General features: G+C 49.2%; 1 protein-coding gene across 3 annotated transcripts in view; it reads left to right on the plus strand.

The window, feature by feature from the left end:
• DDC (dopa decarboxylase) overlaps nt 1-18,434 on the plus strand; it is an 84,468-nt gene that overhangs the window by 36,523 nt on the left and 29,511 nt on the right. For all 3 annotated transcript variants that reach the window (XM_026501716.4, XM_057304415.1, XM_057304414.1), the window contains 2 exons: nt 12,835-12,901; nt 17,728-17,822. In XM_026501716.4, the coding sequence (XP_026357501.3) occupies nt 12,835-12,901; nt 17,728-17,822 (162 nt within the window). The remainder of the gene's footprint in view (nt 1-12,834; nt 12,902-17,727; nt 17,823-18,434) is intronic.

Below are 18,434 nucleotides of genomic sequence, written 5' to 3' on the forward strand. Positions count from 1 at the left end.
TATTTAAATAAGGTAAATATTTTTGAATCTATATCATCAATATTCTAAGACTCATTAGAATAGCCCTCCTAGGGAAAGACAAATACATTAAAACCCGCTCTCGCAGATTTGAAAAATGAAAGCAATGGAATAGACCGCACAAAATGATGAGAAGATTTCATTTCATAAAAACTACAAAACTCATGGGATGCCTGGTTGGCTCAGTCGGTTGGGTGTCTGCCTTCGGCTCAGATCATGATCTCAGGGTCCTGGGATGGAGTCCTGTATCAGTCTCCTTTCTCAGCAGGGAGCCTGCTTCTCCCTCTGCCTGCTGCTCCCCCTGCTTGTGCATGCTCTCCCCGTCTCTCTGACAAATAAATAGATAAAATCTTAAAACACACACACACACACACACACACACACACACACACACAAACTCATAAAATAAAAAGACAACTGCTGGCGGGAAATACAGTGTGTATTGTAAAGTAAATCTTAAAAGAAGGCTCACATCTCAATAAGCAAAAAGGCAACATTCCAGTGGGAAAACAGACAAAATACAAAACCAGTTGGTTCCCCATTCAATCACAAGAAAGTGAGAACACAAAATCAATTTCCATCTTCTAATAACAAAAACCGTGCAAATCGGCTCTTGAGAGAAGCATGTGAGCATCTCAGCTGTGGGTGTAGATGTGCCCGTGGCTTCTTTGTGTCTGGCCAGGTTTATCTCACGTACTTTGAAGTTTCAGTAGTCAGCCGCACGCACATCCAGAATTGTCCAATCTGCCCGCCGAATGACCCGTGTATCCTTGGGAAATGCTCTCTCTCAGCTGAGGCTTCTGCTTGAATTGATATCCTTGCAATGACATCCGGTTTCTGTTGGTTAGTCAGTGGTCCCCGGATACATTGTTTCCGTTGCTGTCTACCTTTCTGTTCTCATACTTGGGTCTCTTGTAGGCAGTTGTTGCTGGGTTCTTGTTGTTTTTCATTTGTTTCTAAATCCAAGATGACAATTTTTCTTGATTTTGTCCATTTACCTAAGGAAGTTTTTGATACATTTGAATGCATATCTACAATCTTCCTATGTGTTTTCTATCTGGCCCGCCTCTCATATGATGGTTTTTCTAGGCTTTCTTGTCTTAGACTAATCAAATGTTTTATGTTATTCCATTTTCTTCATTTTTAGCTTACTAGCTTTATATTCTTTTATTATTATGCCTCCCCTCACTTTTTGTGCTATTATTGTCATACATTTTAATTCTACATGTATCTTAAACTCCATGAGATAGCGTTATTCTACATAGCCGATTTTTATTTATATAAATCTCACATGTCTCTTTCCATTGATCTTTCTTTCTTGCATTTTCTTATTTTCATCTGGGATCTTTTTTTTTTCTCTCTGAAAAACTGTCTTGACATTTCACACTTTGATAAAATTGCCTTTGTTCTTGTTTTTCTGAAAATGTCTTTACTTGATCTTCACTTTCAAATGATATTTTTGCTGGGTCTGGAGTTCCAGGACGGACGGTCTTTTCTTTTGGCGGATTAAACATGTATGCCCATTGGACATCGGTTGTCAGTCTCAGAGTGACTCTTAGGCACATAGTGTGACAAAGTGACTTTTTCCCTCTGGCTTCTTATAGCACCTGCTTTGTGTCTTTGTGCCTAAGCAGTTTTACGAGGATGCAAATCGATCTTTTCTTTATGCTGATTCTCCTTCGGTTTCACAGAATTTTCAGAATCTGTGATTTGTCATTTCTTTGGAGAAATCATCAGTTTGGGGAAATTCCTTTTTTTTTTTTTTTTAAGATTTATTTATTTGAGAGAGAGAGAGAAGGGAAGGAGAGCACGAGTGGGGGGAGGGGCAAAGGGAGAGAGAGAGAGAGAATCTCAAGCAGACTCCTGCAGAGTGTGGAGCCTGATGAGAGGCTCCATCTCAGGACCCTGAGATTGTGACCTGAGCTGAAATCGAGAGTCAGACATGTAACTGACTGAGCCACCCAGGTGCCCCAGTTTGGGGGAAATTCTTACCCACAGTTTTTGCAAAATTTGCTTTAGCCCATTCTTTCCTCCCATTCTGGAACTCTGCACACCTGTTCAATCTTCCCACTGAGTGCCGAATGCCCCTTATGCTGTTCCATGTACCTTCCATCCATTCCTAAAATCCCTGCGCTCAGTCTGACCTATTTACAATTTACCACTTCTTTCTTTAGTTGTGTCCAGCTGATAAATGAATATGTCATGTTCTTAGTTTAAAATATTGAAAGGTTTTAAGTTATTATTTGGAACACTTGTAAATTAAAAAAAAAAAACACAAAAAATAGTACCCCCAGTTGTTACAGCTTCCATAGCACATAGTACAATGACAGAACTGGGGCACTGATGTTGGTACGTGTGTGCAGTGTTATGTCATTTATCACACGTGTAGACTCACGTCACCTCCTGCAATTGGTATGCACAACTTCTCCATCACCACAAAGGTCTCCCCACACCACCTCCTGCACACACTCACACTCTCTTCGTCTCCTACCTCCCCGACCCCTGGACACCACCAGTCCGTTTCCTTTCTCTACACTGTCCTCATTTTGAACGTGTTACATACATGCAATCACACCGTCCATCACCTTTGGTGACTGGGTTTCCTCACTCGGCACGATGCCCTGAGATCTACGCTAAGTGCTGCATGGATCGATACTTGGCTATTTCCATGGCTGCACCACAGGAATTCAGTGCCACAGTCTTTATACCACAGCCCGTTTAACTGTTTACCTACTGACAACATTACAGATGTTTCCGGGTTTGGGCAATTATAAATAAAAATTCCGAAAAAATACAAATTAAAAATAAAGCTTCCATGACCACTCAGGTACAAGTATTTGGGTAAACCTATGTTTTCCTTTTTCTGGGATAAATTCCCAAGCACACATTTGAGTGTCTCATGCTAGTTGTTTGTTCACTTTTTTAAGAAACTGCCAAACTGTTTTCCATAGCAGCCGTACCAGTTTCCATTCTCCCCAGAGATACATGAGAAAATCAGGCTATTTGCATCCCCCCCGGCACTTGGTATTGTCTCTATTTGTAAACTTTAGGTGTTTTGATAGGAAAGTAGGGATATTTTCATTCTCATTTCCCTGATGACTAATGATGTCAAACATCTTTCCATGTGTTTATTTGCCAGCTACATATCTTTGTCAGCGAAATGCGTCTTCATGTCCTTCGCACATTTTTAATTGGATGGGTGGATTGAGTTTTTTAAATTAATCAACTATTTGTAGAGCAGTTGTAGGTGTAAAGAAAAATGAGCAGAAAATACAGAGAGTTCCTAGATACCCCATCACTCCTCACCCCCTAGTTTTTCCCGTGATTGCCACCTTGCGTTATTGTGATACATTTGTTATAATTAACACACCAGTACCAGCACGTTATTATTCCTAAACTCCATAATTTACATTAGGGTTCACTCTTTGTGCTGTTCTTTCTATGGGTTTTGACAAATGTTTGATAGCATGCATATACCATTTCAATATCATACTGAGTAATTTCCCTGAGGTAAAGACCCCTATATTCTATCTATTCGTCCCTCCCTCTCTCCCACCCAACCCCTGGCAATGACTGATCTTTTTACTGTTTCTATCGTTTTCCTTTTCCCCAAAAGTCACAGAGTTATAGTCATGCAGCGTGTGGCCTTTTTGGATGACTTTCCTTCACTTAGCATCACACATACAACATTCCTCCATGTCCTTTAGGGTCTTTATAGCTCTCTCACTCTCTCTTTTAAAGACTTATTTATTTGAGAGAGAGAGAGCGGGGAAAGGAGCAGAGGGAGAGAGAATATCCAAGCAGACCCCCACCGAGTGCAGAGCCTGACACAGGGCTCGATCCCATGACCCATAAGATCATGACCTGAGAGAAACCAAGAGTCAGATGCTCAATCAACTAAGCCTCCCAGGTGCCCCTATAGCTCTCTTAAAAAAAAAAAAAAAAATCACTGACTAGTATTGCATTGTCTGAATGTACCTATCGAAGGACATGAGGATTCCCCTGTTTCTGTCAGGGGTTTTCCAGCACCACTGAGCAATTGACTCAGTTCTGATATGATCTACCTGGAGACAGCACTAGACCCCACAGGCGAGGGCCTCAGCCCTACAAGACTGCCCCACTTCAGTTGCCAGCTGTAACTCCAGGCCCTCACCTGATCAACTGCTATAGATCAGAAATTCCAGGGAGCCCATCCTTGGGTTTGATTGATTTGTCAGAGCAGCTCACAGAACTCGGATACACCTTCGACTTGCTAAGTCACTGGTTTGTTATAAAAGGTTATAATTCATGGGGCACCTGGGTGGCTCAGTCATTAAGTATCTGCCTTCGGCTCAGGGCGTGATCCCAGAGCCCTGGGATCAAGCCCCGCATCTGGGTCCCTGCCCCACTGGGAGCCTTCTTCTTCCTCTCCCACTCCTCCTGCTTGTGTTCCCTCTCTTGCTGGCTCTCTCTCTCTCTGTGTCAAATAAATAAATAAAATCTTAAAAAAAAAAAAAAAGGTTATAACTCAGGAACAACCAGATGGAAGAGCTGCCTGGGGCAAACTCTGGCAAAGCGGCACAGAGCTTCCATGTCCTTTCCTGGTGCCACCCTCCCCAAATATCCACTTGTTCACCAGCCCTGAAGCTCTCCAAACCCCTTTGGGGTTTTTATGGAGGCCTCATTATATAGGCACAATTGATTGAATCATTGGTCACTGGTGATTGAACTCAATCTTCAGCCCCATCCTTTCCGTGGAGGTTAGGGGTAGGCTTAACAGTTCCAATACTCTGGTAACAGAATTGGTTCTCTTGGCAGCTAGCCAGCATCTTTAGGTGACCTAGCAGCCTTTCAAAAGTCACCTCATTAACATGACAGAAGACACCTTTCTGGTCTTCCCTGCTCTGAAATTCCAAGGGTTTTAGGAGCTCTGTGCCAGAAATGGGGACAAAGACCAAATATATATTTCTTCTTATAAGTCACAATATCCCAGACATCTTGTTTGGGTTAATAAGCAGGAACATATGTGATTACATATGTAATCACATGGTAAGAGAGAGTTTAGTTTTCTGAGAAACTGTCAGGCTCTCTTTCAAAGCAGCGGTACCACTTTGCCTTTCGAAGAGCTACGAATCACACAGAGTTTCTGTTCTCCCACATCTTCACCAGCATTTGGTGTTGTCAGTGTTTTCAATTTTAACCGTTCAAAAGGATGTACGGTGGTATCTACATGTTGTTTTCATCTGAGATCCCTTAATGATGTATGCTGCTGAAGTTCTCGTCATAGGCTTATTTGACATTTGAATATCTCCTTCAGTGAGGTTCAGGTCTTTTGCCCACATTTTGGTTGGATTGTGTATTCTCTTACTGTTGGGTGTGAGGACTTCTTTTTGTAATTTATATACCAGTCCTTTATCGAGAGTTGCATTTTGCAAATATAGTCTCTCAGTGGGTAACTTTTCATTCTCTGAAATGTCTTTCATAGAGCAGAAGTTTTTAATTTTACTCAAGTCCATCTTAACCATTTTTTTCTTTCATGCCTTTGAAGTTGTAGCTACAAACTCATCCCCACACCCAAGAGGATATAGATTTTCTCCTGTGTTATCTTTTAGGAGTTTTATAGTTTTACATTTTACATTTAGGTCTGTGACCCACTTTGAGCTAATTGTTGTGAAGGGTGTAAGGTCTGGTCCAGATTCAGTTTTTTATTTTTGTTGGTTTTTTCGTATGTAAATCTCCAGTTGTTCCAACACCATTTGCTAATGGCAGTGATACTGGTAAGAGGGAGAATGATGTATTATTTTTATTTATTATTACTTATTATCCCTTTTGCCCACTTATGTGCTCATTTGTTAGAATATAAGCCTTCATTTACATTAGAATTTATATTTTAATTAAAGTTAAATATGTACCTAGCTTCACACTTAATTAGTTCCGTGTGCCTTATAACCGCAATACTGAAAAACAGGGGTCTACTGAACAATGTGATCCTCCTTGGCCAGACGTCTCCTTACCAAAGTCAAAGCTCTAATGTCTCTTAGTGTTTTTTTCCTTCATCTTTGAGTTGGAAATCCAAACGTATGTATTAAGTAATACAAGGATGTAGACAGTTTTAGGGATGAGAGAGAGAGAGAGAGAGGGAGATTGAAATTAATCTCTTCTTTCCATATTATTTTATAAAGTGTAAACTTTTGTGGTCTTCCCTCAGGAATCCTTAGAAAATAAAATTTATTGTCTTTATTTAAGTATTTGTTATAGAATGTTGTATTGAAAACACATACATATTCATCACGTATTCATGCTTCTACACAAAGGAAGGACGATCAAAGCATGCACTCATGATTCCGCGGTGGGATTTCAGAAGGCAGCAAAGCATTTCACAATGGCCACTACTCTGTGCCTGGGAGTTGGCGAGAACTTTTTAAATGAAGCATCATTGGCAGGCATTTCAGAGTGACCAAAGGCTTTGTTGGGACATTTAATATACGTTATTAGGAAGCATCTACCCTGACTACAGTTTATAATCCTCATTAGTGGCCTCTCACACAAATGGTGAACAAATTTGTGGGCTTATCAGCAGTGCCAGACATCTCCACTTGTTATATTTCCAAACTTATCATGATGGGATATGCAACAGTTGCAGGTTCTTTCACTTCATCATTCATTCACTTGACAAACGTTTATTGAACAGCTGCTGCATGTCTGGCCAGTGGGCCCTCCAGGATCTTACTGGTTAGAGACACGAAGTGAACAGCTGTGTACAGCTGGTGCAGTGTGATCCGTGATACAAGCAACCCAGCAGTTCCCACCATGGGAATATGGGCACAAGGGAAGAGCTTCTGTGGAGCCACAATATGGAAAGAGTGAGGGATGCAGGCCGAGAGAGGGGGTAGCGGGGCTGTTTGGGCAAAGCACTCCAGAGGGAAGGAAATAGCAGTGAAAATGGATCATATCCCAGGAATCTAAAGTGCTAAGAGGCTCAGAACTTGCTAGGGCCACGAAGCTGACAGGTGCACCATGACGTGATTCCAAAGCTCCTGCTGCACATACCATGTTGTGCTGCTGTCCAGCAAATGGGAAGTCTTAGAAGCTTCTAGAGTGCCTGGAGCATGAGTGAATGGAGTGATGTAGGAGGTGGAGGTCATGGTGAGGAGGTCATGCAGGGACCAGCATGAGGAAGATGGGCTTCTTCCTAAGGGCAATTTGAGGTTATTAAGGGAGTTTTAAGTGGAAGAGAGACATGATCTGATTTGAATTTTCAAACACCCCTCTGGTGGCCAAGGGGCACAGGGTGGGGCTGTGGAGCCTGGTGCGCAGAGCCCAGAGGTAAAGCATACCTCTGGTGGTCTGTCCCTTACAATACGGGCCTAAAACTGGGTGACTGTGTTCACTGTGCATCAGTTCAAAGTTACCCTGTAAAAATAACAGGGCACACTCGAGTGACTTCATCGGGGTGGGGGTGGGGCGGTAGAGCTACTGTCCTTCTCATGGTCTGTCTTACTGATCCTTCAACCATGACAAGTGGTCATTAGCAATTAACCACCAACACTGGCAGGGATCGTGACTTACTGTAGAACATTCCTTATCTGAAAAATGGAGTTCCATTGAAATCTGGCTTAGCCCACAGGACCGTATCTGGGATGTAAAACGTATCTGGGATGTAAAATGTGATTGATGTTAATAATAACTGGCAGGTGGTTAGTGTGGCCGAGTAGAGAGGTGAATGAGAGACAAGACAAAAAGCAGGAAATGAAATACTCTGGCGATTGGTAGAAGATGATGATGGCAATGGGTAAGGAAAGAAGGGATGGATTTAAGAGGCATTCCTGAAGGAACTGGGGGCCAGCAAAGCAGGAAGTGAGGGCAGAGTGCAGGAGGACTTCCCAAACTCGGATGGTCCCCAGTCCACACCCAAGCTCTGAGGTCCAGAGAGCCCAGACACGGGGGCAGCACCACGTGGGAGAGATGGTGCTGATCTCATTTTTGCATGAGTTGAAGGTTTGTACGTCTAAGTAGGGATGCCCCAAGACAGCTGAATTCATCTGGGAGGGGAGGTCTGACCCAGACACAGGTGTATGTCCCGTCTCAATTTGGGCGGTCCTGATGTCGCTAGGAATGCACGGGCAGTCCCCCACAGTCTGCTTGGGGAGGAAGAGGTCCTGGGAGAGAACACCAACAGATGAAGTGTGTAGAGAGAGAGGAAGGGAATGTGGGGTGGCAGGGGGGCCACGCCAGAAAGCTGGGTCCACGCAGCCAGTAGGGGCCTGTCCTGAAGCCTGGACCTGCCCTGTGATCGCGGGATCCCGAGATGCCTTGTGTGTTTTGCTAAGGGAGGTGATTTGGGACTTCCGTAGGAGTCGGTTTGCTGGAGCGGCCAGGAGTGGAATTCGGATTCCACTGGGCTCCTGTGGGAATGAGGAAGGCGGGAACGGACTCATCTGTAAGAGGGAAAGGGGATCAAGGGGCAGTAGCTGTAATGCTGGGACAACGTAGGATGTGCAGAAATGAGCCCGAAGCGTGTTCACGTGCTCAAGAAAGAAGGAGAGATGCAAGTTATGGAGAAGACCACTCATCATCAGGAGGATCAAACCACATTTTTATTTTGGAAGATTGGGCACCCAATGGATATGCCTCAATTGGAATGTTGCTCTGAAGACCAAGATTGCAGCAAATGTTTGAGGGCATGTGTGACCTTGTGACAGAAGCCACAGGCATGGGCCTGTCCCGTGTGTCGGAGCACGAGGAAGGCTCCTGGGGACCTGTGAGGGCTCAGTCCCTTCCCTCGTGGGATGGTTCCTGGTGGGAAGACACGTGCTTTCCGGTCTTTGCCCTACTTGGCAAGCACTGCACGCACAGGGCAGGATGTGATTAACACGCCGCAGGGGTCAGCAAAGCCTTTGGCTAAGATCTAACACGTCAGCTGTGTCCCAGAGGATACGCGGGCAGCATTCATGGGCTCCGTGCCTTCTTGTTGAAGCCGAGTACGACAAAGGTACAGAGAAATGAGAGGTCACAGGAGGTCTGAGGACATGCAATAGGTTTGTTACCTTAAACGCATCCCTCAGCCAGGGGCCTGTGAAGCCAGAGTGGGAGGCTGGGCCCAGACCTAGAAGGGCAGCAGCTGGAACTTGGACGAGCTGCCCACTTGCTCTGTTGCAACTCTGTATTTAGTGGTTATAGTTCTGCATGATCCCTACGTGCACAATTCTGAGATGCGGACCCATAGCGTTCATCATATTCATCAAGGGGTTGCAGACATCTCAGAACTCAAGACCCTCTGCAGAGAGCGAGGGGCCCATTTGGCAAGTTTGAACGGGGAAAGGTGAATCTCAGCCCCTCCCCAGACTTGTGTGGGGTGGTGGCTTGCCGCCCCGAGAGCCACCTTGATAAGGTCAGGCCACAGGCAGAGGGCAGTGCCTGCGAGGTGTTCCTCAGAGCCATGGCAAGGAAGGCAGGAGGGGCAGCTCTGCCTCCAGAAGGGGAGGAAGGGGACGTGTGCCTGGGCAGCAGACATGCCACAGGCTCTCGGGGACAGGGCGCCCGCACTGTCCCCGGCCTCCCACCCCCTGCACAAATGTGATTATGGCCCTGCAGCACAGCCCAAATCAGGTTAGCGTCAGTGAGCTGAGCCGGGGTAATCAGACCCCGGAGCGGAGCAGGTGCTGGGCTTGAAAGAGGCTTCCGAGAATTAGAACAAGCTGACTGTAGCCATCTAGAGCACAGCACGCAGGGCCTGCCGCCCACCAGCCGGGCACGTCCTCGCTGCCAGCCCCGTCCCTATCACCTGCCCGAGGGCAGGGGCGGCCAGAGGGGCCGCAGGCCTGGCCCAGGGCCCTGGGTTCTTTCTTTAGCTGGCAAGACAAGAGTTCATCACACCGGGTTCACATGATGGTCTGCTCCCCCTCCCTCTTTCGTGTGTCCTTGACCCACCTGCAGGGTCTCACTCAAGTCAACTGCAAAGTACGGATCATAAACGTATCCAGCTCATCAGGCTGTCGTGGTGACCGAACAGAGTCTGCATAGCCCCAGGCTGGGCACGGTCCATGCGCAGAACTCACCACCTGCTCTGCTCTCCCCTGAGCCCGCACCCAGGACCACAAGCCAGGATTTTAGTTTTTATAGAAACGCTCCGTGCTCAGTAGGCAAACATCGAGAATGAAGGTTTATATTATGAGATCCAAAAAGCTCATCTTAAGAGACAAGCCATAGTAATATTTGGTGAACCTCATCCTAGACCCTCTCTTGTACACATTCATCGGTGGGAAATAATTTCAACAAGAGATATTTAATATATGTGTAGTCTTTAAAACACAAGTTGTTTCAATTAGAATTGAAGGAAATTGAAGGAATTGCTGAATAATAGGTCATCTCATTAAAAGATGACTAAAATTGAGAAAACAAATTATAGGCCAATATTAATATGGTTGAGTCATCCTGCGGTTTTTTTATATACTTTTCTGGCTATCTTTTAATGACATAGGTGAAGCATTCTGAGAGTCTCAGCCTCTACCTGCCAAGCCGAGTGCCTTCGATGAAGCATTTCACTATGCAGTTATAAGTCAGGAAGAAATTGCAAATACCACAGAAAAATCGCATACTCACTTGGAGTCCTACTAAGTGAGTCATCTTGTCAGAATGAAGCAATGCGGAGGGTGCGTGAGGCTGGCGATGGGGAGGCACGCACAGCGGGGGCGGCAGGGGGCAGGGGGCTGAGAGCATCGAGGACGCCGAGGTCTGGAGCAGCTAGACCGGTGGGACCTTGTAGGCTGGGCATTTGTGCTGTAAGTGGGAAAGCAGAAGCCCAGCTAGCTGCCTACGTGACAGAGCTGGGCCTCCAACCCAGCGGTTGATGCCCCAAGTGCTGTGTGACTTTGCCAGGGGTGTATTCATCATGCGTTTGCTTTTTCTGTGTCTCTGTTTTCTGTATCTTTGATATGTTGGCGGCCTCGCTGACCCTGGAGGGACCGCTCCTCCCAGGACCAGCCGATTCCTAGATAAGGTAAAGGACTGTCTTTCACCAAACCAACCAATCCAGAGCCTACACCCCAAACCACCTCCTCTATGGGGCTCCTGCACTCCAGAACCCCTGCCCTCATCACCCCAGAGCTAGGGACACTAGGGACAGCCCCCTCTGCCCCAAAGCCCATTGAAATTATTTGAACCAGCCAACCCTCAGCCTGCTTGCCCTGCCTCACCTGTTCCTTCCCATGGAAACCACAGTAAAGGCTCTGGCTCTTGCTGCCCCCTCTCCCTCCGCCTCCTGCCTGGTCCTGGTGCTTCCCTGTGGCCCCGCGAAGCATAACATGCCCCCTCCTCTCGGGAATGGCCAATAAGACAAGCTGTCTTTCCAATGGCTGTAAGCTTCCAGTCTGGTGGCTTTGCTGTACCTGAATAATAGTAAAACATTGAAAACACTCTGCTCCTGCCCCTTGGGGGCCCAACTCCCCTCCTCACACCCCATTGCTACAGGGAGTCCCGCCAGAGTCTGGCCAGGACCTGCCTTGGAATCACTCCTGCCACTGGGCAGGGGACAACTCTGGTCCCCGGGCAGCTGCTGTCCGGCCCAGGTGACTGTGTGCGCAGAGCCAGGGCTCATCAGCTGAGCCCTCCACGGGGCAGGCACAATGCCGCCCTGGCAAGAGAGGCACATCAGGCTCTCAGGTCAAATGCAGGTAGTCCTCCCACCAGGTTCCCAAGTTGACTAGACTGCGTGGGTCCCTGACCTTTTCCTTGTCATCTCTGTTCTCCGGGCACGTAGAGCTGCTGGGGTCTTCGTGGGGGCTCCACAAAGAACTCAATCGAATTTTCCACTCGGATGGAATGAAAACTCACCCTCCTGTCACATCGAGGGAGAAATCTCATTATCCAGAGGGCACTGGCATCATAAATCAATTAGGCTCTTCGGTTTTGTAAACATGGTGCGCTTTTTGACCACTTAGAGATTTGAATTTAGCAAATGGGACTTGGCACCGATTCCATGTGGGGCAAAGTGCACGCTCCTAGCAATGCGAAGAAATACGATGCAGAGCCTGGTTTCAAGAGCTAGCTTCCCGGGCCCGGGGGTGGGGACGACACCAGTCGGATGATACCCGTGTTATCACTGTCTTACTGAGGGCGCCGAGAGCGGGAGCGGGCACAGAAACCCGGGCCATGTGTTCCGCTTATGCAGCCAAGTGTGCTCAATGCTGTCTGGAAACACTCCTTTAAAAATTGTTTCCAGTGTCCGTAGGGCTTTCTCATGAATCTACTTGGAGCAAATCTTCATCTCTTGAGGATTGAAGTTCCCTTGGGAGCTGTGCGGCGCAGAGGGAAGGGCAGCAGAGAGCTAGGGTGCAGGACTCCTGGTCAAAGTCCTGGGGGCTCCGAGCTGCCCGCTGAGGCTGTTCCAGGAGCGGCATGTGGCGGGGGAGGGGGTGGTCAGAGCAGCCGAGTATCCTTTTGCTGTGCACTACGCCACACGCACAAAAAAGAGAAAGCTTACACTTCCTCTGCACAGAAGCGAGGATATGCTGTAACTGTAGTTAATATATATGCGTCTATCACTAAAGCAGAACACAGGAGACACCATCCAGGGGGCCAAGGGCACCCTCCCTGTGCGCGGGGGTCAGTCCTGTGCAAGTGCTGTTTCCAGCCTCACAGCCCAGTTTCTGTGGGCAGATGATTCTCTCGACCTCTCATGAGAGGTTCGTCCATAGATTCCGGTCTCGGCTCACAGACGCTGAGCGAGAACACCTCTGAGGCTCTGGGCTCAATGGGGGGGGCGGCCGTTGTGCATGTGGAGGTTACAACAGCGACCAAAACATGGGGGCCTAAAGAGGTCTGCTTTTTGCTCCCCAGGTGGTGGCTACGCTGGGGACCACATCCTGCTGCTCATTTGACAATCTCCTCGAAGTGGGTCCTATCTGTAAGTATCTGATCAGATTTTCTTTTGGAGAATGTTCCAATACAGGAAGACTTCAGTGGGCCTTCTTCTCTGGGCTCTCCTCTATTAATAATATAGGTCAAGTTCATGTTATAATATCATAATGTGTTTAGATAGTATAAAACATAATATAATGGGATGTTCATATAAGAATAACTTTATATTTCAATGGTTTGCTAGACTCTTCCTCTATTTGCAATAGCATGAATCTCATTAGCTTGAAATCCCCACACCCAGAAATGTGTTCTAATTGGACCAGAGCTGAGCTTGGCTGAACCAAGGCACTATCGGTAAGAAAAAACCCTTGCGTGCCGTGCAGCGGGGCCACAAGACTGCGGGGCTCCATCACCCCACGCAAGTGAACAACTCAAACTCTTCAGCAAGCCTCATGAGGCTTGATCTGCAGGACTTGGCAGTTCCCCATCTTTGAATGAAGTCTGGCATAACTTCTTCAGCCTTTCTGGAATTACTGAATGCAAATTACCTAACGTGATTAAGCACATCAATACCCAAATCCCAGATTTCCCCGGAGAAGAATCTGCTTGCTGTGCCTTTCAGGGCTGCTCCTCCCCTCTGACCTCCCTCACAGCACGTGGGTGGTCTCCTGGGGATTGAGGACTCAGAGAATCCCAAAGGTGGAACATGAGTAAGGACTGTTTCTGAGGCTGCCCCTTCAATACTCGGCTCCAGGCACCCAGCAGGTCTGGGAGGGGTTTCTATGACAGAGACCTTCTCTTGGGCAGGGGCGTGGCTTCATGACCCCCTACCCCTGTCCTCAGGTCATGGCACCCCACTCCCACAGTTCCAGGGCACCTGCTGCCCCAGACCCATGGGGCTGGTCATCGGGGCGGTCTGGGGTCCCATGGAGGCTGTTCAGGCCCCCAGACCACATCTCTGTGGCTTGTGCTAGACAGCACGCCACCCACGGTGCTGGACCCCCAACCCCGTGTGCATTACCCCACCCCCCAATGGGAACCCACGTGTGCCCACACTCGGGGAGCGGGGCCAGGCCCAGCCTGGTCACAGCACACCCGTGCAACGGCCGAGGCCCGCCACTTCAGGCTGTGGGCCGTCCCATCCCAAGCTTCAGCTCCCCATCCGTCAGGTGCAATGCTTGAATGTCAGTGCCTCCCTCACAGGGCTCTTTAGAGGGTGAGTTCCTGTACAGAAATCGTGGAGACCCAGGGCAGAGGCAGGCGTGCCAGGGACTTGCCGTGCCTGGGGGCTGTGGGCATGGGTGTGCCCATTCACACAGGTTTCCCTGTGCCACGTTCGACCGGCGGCAACCGTCTGTGAGAGCAGCCGGCTGAGGGCTGTGGTACAGAGCTCAGGGCTGGGACAAGGGACGCAATCAGCTGGCTCAGGCCCACTGCTGGGGCGTTGGCCCTGTTAGCTGTAAACCTTGGTGTGCCAGGCCAAGCCGCTGGGCGCCCCTCTGACTCAGATGTCAGGCTGGGAACTGGATGTCCCTGACGGGGGCTGGCTGATGTCATGCCCGGGGCTCTTGGATTTACAGGGCTGGAGCTCTTTGGCAGAGCAGAGCCCATATGACCCAGCTGAGGGCCCAGGGGAGGCAGCTGGTGTTCACAGCCTCCTGGGGACTGGGGGACCCAGCTGGGGCTGTCCCGTGGTCCTGGGGCTCCCTCTGCTCCCCAGATCTGAGGGCTGTGGGAACTGCCAGCTCGGTGATGGTTTGGTGCCCAACACAGAGGCTGTTCTGGGGCTGGCTGAGGGACCCCATGAGCGCCAGGGCCAGAACCCTGCCGCTCACTGCTGCAGCTCACACATGAGGGTAATTCTGACAATTATATTTACCACTGATGACGCTCTTACGTCAGTAACGCCAGCACCCTGAAGTAAGCACCTTTCTGCCTCCTTGACCGTCACCAAATACTTAGCATTCAAATGGCTGCTCTGGGATCCCGAGCTGGCCTCATTCTGTGGTATGATTGGAATAAACCATTAAAACAATTCAGGCAGTTAGGGATTCATCCACCATGATTTGACAAAGATGGTATATGTCAGAAGACTGTTTTCTCCAAACTGCTGCTTTAGGAAAGACGTTTTCTTCTTGGTTCCTTTTAAAATGATTCGCCAGAGGGAGACTTGGTCTCACTCTGTGCACTTGGACGGATCAATGGAGGTTTCCAGCAGGTTTTACCGGGGAGAGGATGAGATGCAGAAAGCAGGTAGTAGAAGGGGACAGATGGGAGATGTGACAGTGTGGAGTAGAGGCCGGGGTCCCGGGGGTTCCGACCCTGTGTGGAAGGGGAGCAGCGTGCACAGGGCAGCCAAAGCCCCGCCCAGCGGCACTGGGATGATGGGGGGTGCCTCTGATGGCACAGGAAGGGTAGAGGGATCCCAGTCCCTCAGAGACTGCCCTCCCTTCCAACACTGTCCAAAACCACCCTCAGGTTCAATAATCCGCCAGAAAGACAGAACTCCCTGAAAGCATCTCACAGGTACGGTTTATTGCAGGGAGGAGAGGTGCGGGCAGAACGTGGGAAGGGACCAAACTCCTGTCTTCTCCCAAGAGGTCACGGATGGCTAGCTCCCCCCGATTATGATGACAATACACACAGACTGGGACACCACCTGCCACGGAAGCCTGCCAAGCCTGTGGCATCAGAGTGTGAGTGGGGCTCAGTCACACGCCGCTCACCTGGCTGACCTGCCATCTCCAGCTCCTCTGGGAGGTCCCGCTAATACTTCCGTCCCTGGTTCCTGCAGAAGTCAGAACGAATGTGGCCCGAAGCCGCCATCATAAATCATTGATGCGCCGTCTGGGGGCCAAACACCCCTGCAGGAAAGGACTCCTATGAGGCAGGGCACTCCAGGGGCTCGAGGTCACCTCCCTGGAGCCGAGCGCAAAGGTCAGAGCTCTTCTGGAGTAAAATTAAGTCCCCACGGCATACCTTCCCCTGATGTACCTCCTTCCCTTCCCTCCTGACCACCCCCTCCCTGTCTTTGCTTCCCACTGTCCCCCTCCGGGTTTCCCACACATTCCGCGATGGGTTGTGGTTTTTACTCTTAGCAAACATTCCTCTCACAAGGCTGATGGCTGAGTGAGGAGAAGAGAGCCCTGTCTGCTGCTTCTGGAATCTGTTCTCCTCGCTCCTGCCTTCACGGCTTGTGTCCTTCCCGGCTCCTCTGCCTGTTCAGGCCCCGGGATCCCGCTCTGCCTCAACCCTTCCCTCGACACTTCTGAACCGGACAGAGACACTGGAGTCTCGAACTCCTCCGACAGGCCTCTAACAGAAAACGAAGTTTCCTGACCAGTGGTCGGGGAGGGGGTGGCCCAAACGGCCCCGTGAAGAGCACAGCCTGGATCCGTGGTTTGCTGTCTGTCCTCTACGCGCACCCGAGGTTTCTCCCTGCTGCACAGCCTCTGGGGCCCCAGCACGACAACCCTATAGCAGTAGGAACATGGGAATGGCCAGTGTGGGTGCGCTGTGGTCTCGAAGCAGAAGTCCTACATCTTCCACGGGTTCTCGCCGACTCCCGGCCACATCCGCGTGGGGCCCTGTGGTGCCCACACACCCTCCACCCACGAAACATGCTTGGGGTGCTCAGACCCCAACCACACCGTGACCCTCCGTGGCCGTTTCGTGTGTGCTCGGAAAGACATTTGGCCTGGATCCAACTGAGGGCTTCGATCCCTCCAATCCTGAAGCTCAGACAGAATCGAGGCTTTGAAAGTCCTCGTAAAGCTTCTATCGGCAGAGTTCAGAACGACTCGTCACTCCTCATAGCATCAAGTGTGGTTAGTGAGCACCACGCACGGAAAGGTGAACCCTGCACAGATGCACGTGCCAGAGGCTCAGAGTCCTCCAGGCGCTGCCCTGGCCCAGGGCGGGCAGGACGCCTGCTCCCCATCAGAACGCCCCGACCTTCTGGGGTTACTGATTTCGTGATGGGCTAAGTGCCCAGCACGCAGGGAGGGACTCATCACGATGCTCGCACATATTTCTCACGCAGCCTGGACCTGGGGTCATGATAGGCAGTTACGAACGTTATCTTGTCTCTCCCTCAGGTTCCAGGTGCTATTTTTATGGCCATTTGCCTGTGAGGGAGAATGAGCTTGAAGGGACATAAGGCCATACACCTGCTGGGTGGTTGGAGGCAGGGATTGAACCCAGATAGTCTCAACTGAGGGAGTGCATTTAATCAGGACAGTCTTCCACCTGCCCAGGAAGACGTGGTCCCTTCCTGCCAGATGATTCTGGTGAGGTTGGAAAACAGAAATCATATTCACGAAGGAGTGTAGGATGATTGCTGGTAGCATAAAATTAACACGTATGCTTTGTGTCGAGATGGGGAAGGGATAGAGGTCACTGGGGCTGCGTACCCAGCCATTCCCCAAGAACTTTGTGGGGAAGGACGTTAGGATGGGTTAGCCAGGAGAACTGGGAGCAAATTCCCAGTGGATGAGATGGGGGAAGACCAAGGAAGGTGGTGGAACTGGGATGAGGTGTGTGTAAGGAGCCCAGAGGGATAATGCACGCTGGCCCCTTAGAGCATAAGCATCGACCTTCAAGTCAAGCAGGGCAGCTGATCCCATTTTGCTCATCTTCTGCACAATCCCTGAGCACCTGGTCTGTGCTAGCACCGTCTGGAGCCAGCTCATGACCTCTACCTTCAGCTTCATTGCCTTCAGACCCGAGGAGCCTCTTAGTGTCCAGAATTGGGCCAACAAATGCTATTGATGGACTGTATACAGTAAGAACACTGGATGGGATGAGGTGGTCATCAGGCCGCCGTGAGCAGGGCATCCACTGGGGAGCTCACCAGTCGCCTCTGGATTTCAGGTAACAAGGAGGACATGTGGCTGCACATCGACGCTGCCTACGCAGGCAGCTCCTTCATCTGCCCCGAGTTCCGGCATCTTCTGAATGGAGTAGAGGTGGGTGTGCTCTTTACCTTTGATACGATCATTTTTTAAAAGATACATTTATTTATTTATTTTGTGAGGGAGGGACAGAGGCAGAGGGAGAGAGAATCCACAAGAAGATTCTATGCTGAGCATGGACCTCAATGGGGCTCAATCCCAGGACCCTGAGATCGCGATCTGAGCCAAAACCAAGAGTTGGCCACTTAACTGACTGAGCCACCCAGGTGCCTCTCTCCTTAATAAGATCACTGTTTAAAAGTGTTACGTTATCGGTGACTTCTCCTTACAAGGCTATGACATTCCATTTGTCACTGCTGTGGTTTGTTTCAGCAACTTATTTCCAAACAATTTCTGTGATTATCAGAAATCAGATTTCCTTATAAGGGGGGTTGAGAATCTGTCCAGTCATACGACCTGTCTTCTGGAAATACATCTGACGTTTGCAGCCATTTTTCTTTCTGCACAAATCCTGGGCAGAATTCTCATGGTAGGATAAATTTTAGCTTAAGAAACTGCAGGGAAATATTTAGGAAGAAAATAAAATCTTAATGCCTTTTAGTAAGAGGTCATGGATAGACACAACCTGCGATTCTGTTTGGTCTGGTCCAGGGCATGGTATTACTT

The sequence above is a fragment of the Ursus arctos genome, unplaced genomic scaffold, assembly GCF_023065955.2.
Source record: "Ursus arctos isolate Adak ecotype North America unplaced genomic scaffold, UrsArc2.0 scaffold_3, whole genome shotgun sequence".
Lineage (NCBI taxonomy): Eukaryota > Metazoa > Chordata > Mammalia > Carnivora > Ursidae > Ursus > Ursus arctos.